The sequence below is a fragment of the Austrofundulus limnaeus genome, unplaced genomic scaffold (assembly GCF_001266775.1).
Source record: "Austrofundulus limnaeus strain Quisiro unplaced genomic scaffold, Austrofundulus_limnaeus-1.0 Scaffold123, whole genome shotgun sequence".
Taxonomy (NCBI): Eukaryota; Metazoa; Chordata; class Actinopteri; order Cyprinodontiformes; family Rivulidae; genus Austrofundulus; species Austrofundulus limnaeus.
Window position 1 is genome coordinate 1,035,884 of NW_013952525.1, and position 9,568 is coordinate 1,045,451.

Consider the following 9,568-nt stretch of genomic DNA (forward strand, 5'->3'; position numbering starts at 1 on the left):
CAGGAGATTGTCTTGACCATGTCTACATGCCTAAATGCACTGAGTTGCCACCATGTGATTGGCTGATTAGAAATTAAGTGTTAACGAGCAGTTGGACAGGTGTCCCTAATATAGTGGCCGGTGAGTGTATAATAGCAGCTGCATTCTGGCACGATAAGCTCTATGTTTTATATTCAATAAACGTATGATCCGATTAATCGACTAATCGAATAAATAATCTGTGATTAATCGGCTAAAAAATAATCGTTTGTGGCAGCTCTAATCAACAGTCTCAAAAACTATTCCCATGGACCATCCAGACTCTGAACACCAGCCAGACACCATATAAAGTGCAATAACTACTTTATTATTGGTTTTGTCTTGCCTTAAACCAGACCACAACACTGACTTACTGTATGTATGTATGTATTAAAAGTATAACCCTATTATTCTCCAACAGGGCCCATGTATCGCCTGGAAAAGCAGATGGAGCCAAATGTTGCAGTTGACCTGGACTCGACACTAGAAAACCAGAACACTCTGGAGTTTTGTTTGGTCAGAGAAAACAGTGAGTAATCCTAGTCGGACAGTTTTTACCTGGGAGCAGTTAACTTATCACAGCTATTCTGGTCACTGACTGTGCCATGCAACTTCTGGAGATGTTTTTTGACAGAGTAACTTGAATATAGGCGAGGAGGAATAAACAGGGATCCTAAAAGGAAAATCAGTCTAGTTGTAAGATTAGACATTATTTGATAAACATTTTTCAAATATAAAAAAACGACTAAAAATATTATAGGGTGCTTAGTTTTTAATAAATTCAAAAAATGCATTGTCACATGGATGGCGCCATATTATTACATCATGCCGTTGGCATACGTTTGGCTCTAAAGTCCACATATTTCAGCCAATCTGCATCCAATTCACTATGCTCGATTCTAATCCACCCTACTACAGGAAGGCAGTATGATTTTGGGGGAGTGTGGCCTAATTACTCCACCCCTTCAAATATTTTAAAAATTAGCCCCATGCTTGGACTGGAATCATGAAATTTGATGCACATGTGTAACATCAAGGACCTAAAAAATAAATGTCTCTTGGAGTACAATCCCCACAGGAAATGGGGATTGGACCATGTATTTGAGCTAACTCTCCCTACAGCTTTGAACATGCAGACTCCACATGCTGCTTCTCTCAGCACTGACTGGGTGTGGGCGTGGCAGAGTGCTGACTGAAGCCTTGCCGTTTGCACAGTTAGCTCTAAATCACACATAAATGTTCCAATCTGAACCAAATTTCTGGTGCATCATACGGGAGACCTGCTCAACACGTTTGTGTAGTAGTTTGACCAGATTACTTTAGGCCCCCCTCCCCAATCTGTACGTCTGTTCACCTTCTGACATTATTTAAATAATGAAGACCTGCGATGATTCCAACAACAGTATTGTATTTATAGTTGAAGTATATGTTCATCAAATCAAATTGTGTTTGATGTGATTCTGCCTCCAGGCTCCAGAGGAGAAGAGAGCTCAGAGGAAGATCCGCCCATCGACATTACATCAGTCCAAGACATGTTGAGCAGCCATCACTACAAGTCCTTTAAGATCAGCATGATCCACAAACTGCGTTTCACCACAGATGTCCAGCTTGGTAGGTTCTGCTTATCAGTCTGTGGCCAATGCTTTCAGAAATTGAATATATGTTGTTTACAGTAACTAATGACTCAGATTCACTTAATCTTTGGTAGGGGTGTAAGAAAATATCGATACACTGAAATATCGCGATATTTCATTTCCCGATACTGTATCGATATTCTAAAGCCCTGTATCGATTTTTTATTAAGGTTTAAAACATCAACTTTCCTGCCAGCTGTTCATTTTTATGTTGTAGTTCAGCCTCTGACCACTAGTTGACAGCAGTGAGCCAGCCATTTGGCTACTCTACCTCTTGAGGTAGAGGCTATTGTTAAGTGTTGGGTGACCATATTGTAAATTAATATTAAAAACTAAAAGCTGCAAAAATATATTTTCAAACTATTTATTGGCAAATTTAGTCTAATAATTGAAAACATGGATGAAATATGAAACAAATAAAATAAAATACAAAGCAGAACACAGCTAAATGTATCAAAAGTATGTCTATGTATTAGAATTTTCTGAGACAATGAATTTTGTTTTTTTATTTTTTACCCCCAGTAAGAGGTTTTTATTTAATAGAATTTTTGGACAAAAGAAATCGCAATATATTGCCTTGCTTACAGTATCGCAATATATCGGGATATATCGTATCGTGACCCCTCTGTCATGATATGTATCGTATCGCCAAATTCTTGCCAATACACAGCCCTAGTCTTTGGTCTAATGGTGCGTTCACACCGAACGCGATTTCAGCGTCAGGAGCAGCAGGTTTACATACAAAGTCTATGGTGGACGCGCTTCAAGCAACGTCGGGAAGTTCTGCGGCGCCTCAAGCACGATTAGAGCAGCGCGATTTGAACGATCTGAGCGTTCGACGCGCTGAGGCGCAAATCGCTGAAGTTAGAAAATCTGAACTTTTGCAGCTCGACGCGCAGCGACAACCAATCAGAGAGACTCCACTGTGTGATGTAGTGACATATTTCCCGACGGGACAGTTTACTGAATGATGTCCACTAACCTGAAACAGACAGAGCTCCTGCTCTTTAGCTGAAATGAGTGCTGCAGTCGTGTCCTGATCTGCAGCAATGCGTGGCAGCGACTCATCAGACTGAAAAAATAGTCCTCAAAGCGAGCTGTGAGCCTCTACTCTGAATTATCTGGTGAATTAATTATGAATTAATTATCTGATGAACGTGACATGCTCTGGCTCTCTGTAAATAAAGCAAAGCCACTTCCTCGTCCGACATTAAACAGCCCCACAGAGGAGGGAGGGGCGGGGAGGCTGTCGCCGTGCAGCGCAGCTGTCCTGCGTCTGACCTCAAAGTGCACAAGCTTCAAACTTCAGCGTTGGCTGCGATTTTGACGCTGAAATCGCGTTCGGTGTGAACGCACCATAAGTGCCAAATGAAGCACCTCTTTGTGTCCTCACTTTAGGAACTTGGGGCATTTGTTACAAATGGGTGATCATAAAAGTGACAATTGGCTCACTTGAAACTTTTTTAAGAACATTAAATCTTATTTAAAAAAAACCCAGACCTAGAGAATATTGCTTGTTTGGAAACAATAGAGTCCACTGTGCTTTTAGTCTTGCTCATTCTCCAGGTTGTCCTCCTCCAGATCTGCTGTGTGACTGTCCTTACTTCTGTGTGAGGCCACAGCTTGGTTTCCACTGTCACCACCAATCATCTCTTTTGTACCATGCCTTTCATAAATATGCATGTCTTTGATTATAAATCTGAAATCTTGAGAGGAAAGATCTTTTTGAGGATCACAAGCAGAACTAGAACACTTTGTTGTGACAGAAGGTCTGAATACGTTCATAAATGGACCACTTTAGTTTGCTATGATTTGTACACCAATAAACAAAACATATGAGTTCAGGGTTAAAAAGTATCGTTTGATATTTTTTATGGGATAAATCTTGTGCCAGCAGAATTAGAATTGCTCAGATTAAATTGAAATGTGCATAATTTGAAACTGAATTTAATGGTTTGAAACTGAATTTAAAGTTTTTTTTATCTGAATTAATTTGCTTTGAAACTGTATTTTGGTTTATAAAAAAATCAGTTTGACTACTTTCACTTTCAGTTCCATACTTCAGATGTTTGTGTCACATCCTGGTCCTTGAGAAAGCCAGCCAGAGTAATCAAACACAGATCCACAGATTTATGTTTCACTTTGGTGAAGTTTCCCTTCTGTAATGTAACAGAGTTGATGCAATCCACTGTAAAAGTGACAAAAACAGACAGTTATTTTTTGCAGTGATTAATTTGACTTATATGTAGAAAATGTTACATTTACATCACATCATGGATCACATATTGATCAGATGCTGCTGCTGACTGATCCATGATGTGATGTAAATGTAACATTTATTATAGGTGAAACATGAATCTGTGGATCTGTGTTTGATTACTCTGGCTGGCTTTCTCAAGGACCAGGATGTGTGACACAAAAAATTGAATTATGGAACTGAAAGTGAAAGTAGTCAAACTGAATTTTTAATAAACCGAAATACAGTTTCAAAGCAAACAAATTAATTCAGATACAAAAATTTAAATTCTGTTTCAAATCATTAAATTTAGTTTCAATTTAGTGAAATTCATTTTCAAACCAATGCATTCAGTTTCAAATTATGCACATACGGATTCAACCTGAGCAATTCAAATTCAGTTCCTACTGGCACAAGATTTATCCCATAATTTTTTKTGTTTATTTTTCTTATCTTTGTATGTAGACTGGTGTGTGTGTGTAGACTGTTTTAGTTTGATTAAAAAAACAACCTTAAAAGGGTCTAAATTTCACATTCTCGCAGTATGAAGCCAACCTGTGTGATGTGGTTTCGATTTCTCTGGAGCACAGCTACCCAAGTTGTGATATCTATTTAAACACATTAAATTGACACAAAACATTTCTTTCAGGTGTTTCAGGAGAGAAACTGGAAATCGATCCTGTTACCAATCAAAAGGCCAGCACTAAGTTCTGGATTCGACAGAAGCCCATCTCTATTGACTCAGACCACCTCTGTGCCTGTGACCTCGTAGAGGAGAGAAGTCCCAGTAAGTGACCCACTTCCCACAGCTTAACGTGAGCCCCTGAGAAGACTGAATCTCACGCAGAGTCTTCACACACGCAGACACACAGCAGAGAAAGTTTATGTTTAACTCTAGGCTAAATAAGATCCAGTGCAACAAATTTTCACAACATGCAGCTTACCAAGTTAAGAATATTTACAATTTTGTATCCGTGTGTGGTTATTTCTTTTCGTTCCTCTGTTTCAAAATAAAACAAGAAAAAATTAATATTTGGGTGTTTTATTAGTCCTTTTTTGTTTTAAAACTAAATGAGGAAAAACAGCAATTGCACAAATAAAGAAAAGGATTTTATTTAGTGTTTTTATTTTTATTTTAATGGTTAAAGCAAAGATGATTTGGGACCTTCTGGCGGAACTAGAAATCATGTCCTGAACTCCTGGAGCATTGTATTTTTCACTTCTCACTATCTCTAAATAAGACAAACATAACTATATGTTTGTCCTATTTAGAACTGATGATCTTACTGTGAAGAAACTTGTTTTAATACTCCAAATGAAACAGAGTAGAGTTTGAGTGCAGCCACTGCTAACGTCTTTAGGAACGGTATCTTCCAGCCACTCTTTGGAGACTTCTGTCATTTCCAGTATCTCTATATTTTAAACCAACAACTGTATATTTTATTTTGGATTTAAATAGCTGAAGCACAAATCAAACACTGTTTTTGTTTGTTAGATTGTATACTTTTACACTTAAGTTTTAAAAATGGTAAAACACACAAAAAGGGTATTATGTTTTAGGAGATTTTATTTTGAAATGGATAAACCAAAGAATGAACCGTACACAGATTATTTTTGCATCCTGTGGAAATCAAATGTGTTTTTAATTATTTATTATGGAGTTAATTGTAGGAGAATTAATGCATTTAAAGTTTACTTTTTAAATCATGCTACAGCGTTAAAATCTGTGCAAACAAAAAAGGGTTAATCATCTGTGATTATTTTTTTCTCCTGACATTAAACCCATTTCTCTGTTGTCTAACAGGTCATGCAATATTCAAGCTCACCTATCTCAGCAACCATGACTATAAGCCTCTTTACTTTGAGTCTGATGCTGCTACTGTCAATGAAATTGTTCTGAAGGTGAGTTTCATTCAAAATGTGATATAACTTTTCATTTTGTTTCATGACAAACCTGTGACATCAAATTTTGGTAATTCATATGAATGTGTTTTTGGAAAGCTGACATTAGAAATATTTTGTAAAAAAAACATGCTGAGTTGAACATTGGTTGAGATATTTGCATGTGAAGTAACAGGAAGTGATGACAAAGGGAAATGTCTAAATGTGAACAGAGCTTCACTACAACTGCTAACACCCCAGACTGTGGAGAAGAATCTGATGTTTCTTTAGATTATAAGTTGTCACTATCAGAGAGATGAAGAAGAGTCAGTCAAATAATATTCCTTCAATAAATAAAGACCAGGGAGTTCTCTTTCTTAAAGAGTTCCCCTCGGATATTTTTTTGTTTAGTTTAATTTAATTCATTTATTCAAACAAAACATTTCACACAATAAACAACAATAGGTAAGATATAAGATGTTCATAGCTTTTAATCTTTTTTAACTGAACCTTACTTCAAAGTGTCCAGTGACTATCAGAGGTCAAGCTGAATACATCCGGTGAACATGTTAACCATGTCACGAATGAAGCGCTTTGTTTGTTTACAGGTGAACTACATCCTGGAGTCCCGGGCCAGCACCTCTCGGGCGGATTACTTCGCCCAAAAGCAAAAAAAACTGAACCGCCGGACTAGCTTCAGTTTCCAGAAGGAGAAGAAGACGGGCCAGTAGACAGGATCTGCTGGTATCCCTCTGCTAATGGTCTGTCTGTGCACTGGTGCACAGGTGCACAGGTGCACAGGTGAGGCCTTTGAGCCTGGCACACAGAGCATCAGCCTGGAACCTCCGACTCCTTGAAACGGAGACGAGAGCAGCTGACAGAAAACAAGAGCACGCTTTTCTGTTTGAGCTCATCTGGGTTGAAGCCTCAGAAACTATAAAGGAAGATATTCCTTGAATAAATAAGAACTAATTAGTTTTTTGTTTGTTTGTTTCGAACTTCAAAGACTTTAAATGAAAGATGGACATCTTTTGGCTGTATGTTGCAGTCATTGTTTTTGTTTATTCACTGCCTCTGTATTTAAGCGCTGTCCTTCAGGATGGATTTGTACATCTTCATGGAGCTGGCCCTTTTAGTCCAACAAACAAATCAAAGTTTCTTGCAAAAAAATCTGCTTTTTTTAACAGATTTAAATGTTCATGTTTTTAATGTATTGTACATAAACATTTTATATTCAGAAAATGAAATGAAATTGTGAAACTATATTAGTCCAGTCTGGATTTTTTTTAATACCTTTATCTTCCTTCAACAAATATCAAATCTAACACTAAAACGTGAGACAAGATGGAGATTGTGACAAGATCGCTTTGCAAGATGATTAATGTTAGACTGATGTATACTGTATATCAAGGGCAAACCCTCACTTCAGCAACAATTATTTACATTCTCCCAAATGTTTAGGAGAAACTCAGTCCATTTTCACATGTATGACACTTTAAAATCTGTGCAGAATCACAATATAAAAAAGTAGTTTCTTCCTGTGGCTTGATTGTAAGCGAAGGGCACAAAAATAATCTGCAAGTACTGTAAATCAAGCTGAACCTAATATGAAGCTTTAGCAGTCAACCTGCCAAATGTATGTTAAAACTAGGAGTGTAAATCCCTAGCTTTATCACAGTACAGTATTACTTGATGTTTCCCTAAATCACAGTGGCTGTCATGAAACAATGATTCAATTCACAAGTGTGCCATCAATATGAGATAGATAAACTTTAATGTATACAGTATATCGATCCACATCGGTCCTATGATGATGGTATGGATTAACGATTTTGTTTTGCCTTGATGTGTTGGATCAAGCTACAAGTAACTAAGAAATGGAATAATTAGAGAGTGCACTGATCATTTGTTCAGCCAATTTATCGACACAAATAAAGATTGGAAATCAGCCGATACTTTGATAAGATCAGTGGAAGCATCTCATGTACATTACCTGTCTCCTCAAATGTCTAAAAATCAGCCACTGTCTCCTTCAGCTCTGCTGTGAGCACTAATATCCAGTTAAAACAACTTTGTTTTGTTTCAAAGATATTGTTCAATGTTTTTCTATAAAATAAGATTGAAATATTGAAGATGTTTCTTGACCTTATAACACTTGATGGTGTCAGCTAGTTGAAAAAAATCAGAATCGGCAGGTCAGACTGTTTAAAGATCAACGATAGGTCAGAAAACTGCAAACAGTGAAATAATGTTTTATCTTGGCTGATATTAGGGGTGTAACGGTACAGAAAATTCCTGATTCGATTCAATTGGATACTTTAGTGTCACGGTTCGATATTTTTTCGATACAAAAGAACAGATTTCCATTTACTTCTTAACTTGTAATTTATTTAAATTAATTATGAACATTTGTTTAACCACAAAAGTACATTTTTTAATTAAATGTTGTCGAAACAGCAACTTTCTCAGTGGATCTGATCTCAATGCAGCCTAGGTAGTGTAGTCGAACACAGATCCTCTGATCCTTCAACACAGAGCATCTTCAGTCAGAAGACAAGCTGAGATAAGTTTTAAAAATCTGTATTGTTCCATACAGAGGTGTATTGAACCTAGAGCACTGTAATGAATGTTTCGATACAGACACATGCATTGTTGTACCCCTAACTAACCCTTAGCAAAAAGTAGTATACTTGAAGTTCATTTTAATAAGGATATTTGAGTAAAAGTTTAAGTATATCAAGTATATTAGGCACCATGTACTTGTAGTGTACTAGAAAGTATATTGATATAATTGGGACATTTTAAGTTCACAAAAAGTATACTGTTATGTCTTTTGAAGTTTATACACTTAGTTTATTTTATAAACTTTTAGTTTATTACACTTTAAATTTATACACGTTTACACACTAAGTTTATGCACTTATGAAAAAGAAGTGTATATTTTAAGTACATGTCATTAACTATACTGAAGTATATAAAAGTATATTTCCCTAAGTGTATTTTTATTCACCATGTAAACTGATATAAGTGTACTAGCAGTTTACTAAAATATATAATTCTAGGACTAATTTGGCCCACAAAGTTTATGAAAGTATACTCAGAAGTATACTGAAAGTAATCTAAGTATAGTTTTAGTTTAATCTTGAAATATACTACAAATGAACCAGTCTGTGTGAAAACTGTACTACTAAAGTTTATCTTGGTCAAAACTTTAAACAATAGTATAAACTAAGTATACTTAAACTTTTAGTATACTTTTAGTACGTAGTTTGGCGGCACGACGGATCAGTGGTTAGCGCCAACGCCCCACAGCAAGAAGGTCCTGGGTTCGATCCCCGGTTCGGACCTGAGGTCTTTCTGTGCGGAGTTTGCATGTTCTCCTCGTGCTTGTGTGGGTTTTCTCCGGGTAACCTCTGGTCCCCCACCAAAAAAATTTACAATAGGTTGCCTTCAGGCCCAGGTCTCCCTTGAAAAAGAGATCTGAGATCTCTACGGGACTTGCCTGGTAAAATAACAGTAAATAAATAAATAATAAATATATAAATAGTACTGTACAAGCCAAGTATTATGTAACATAAACTTGGTTAAGTATGTCTCAGCCCTACATAAAAAGTAAACTGGAAGTATACTTTTTTATTTTAAGTTTAAAATTAGCATACTTAATGAATACTTGCATATACTACTTTTTGGTAAAGGAATATGTATGTACAGCGGGTAAAATATGTATTGGACACGTCAACATTTTTCTCAGTAAATATATTACTAGAGGTGCTAATGAAATGAAATTTTCACCAGATGT

At 36.5% G+C, this 9,568-nt stretch overlaps 1 protein-coding gene across 1 annotated transcript in view; it reads left to right on the forward strand.

The window, feature by feature from the left end:
* The window catches only part of mapkap1 (MAPK associated protein 1), a gene marked incomplete at its 5' end in the record, with an annotated part of 20,644 nt that extends 13,900 nt beyond the window's left edge, over nucleotides 1–6,744 (forward strand). The window contains 5 exon segments of the mRNA XM_014015136.1: nucleotides 440–547; nucleotides 1,489–1,629; nucleotides 4,538–4,675; nucleotides 5,693–5,790; nucleotides 6,378–6,744. Coding sequence (XP_013870590.1) covers nucleotides 440–547; nucleotides 1,489–1,629; nucleotides 4,538–4,675; nucleotides 5,693–5,790; nucleotides 6,378–6,500 — 608 coding nt within the window. The 3' untranslated portion in view covers nucleotides 6,501–6,744.
* Nucleotides 6,745–9,568: the final 2,824 nt, after the last annotated feature.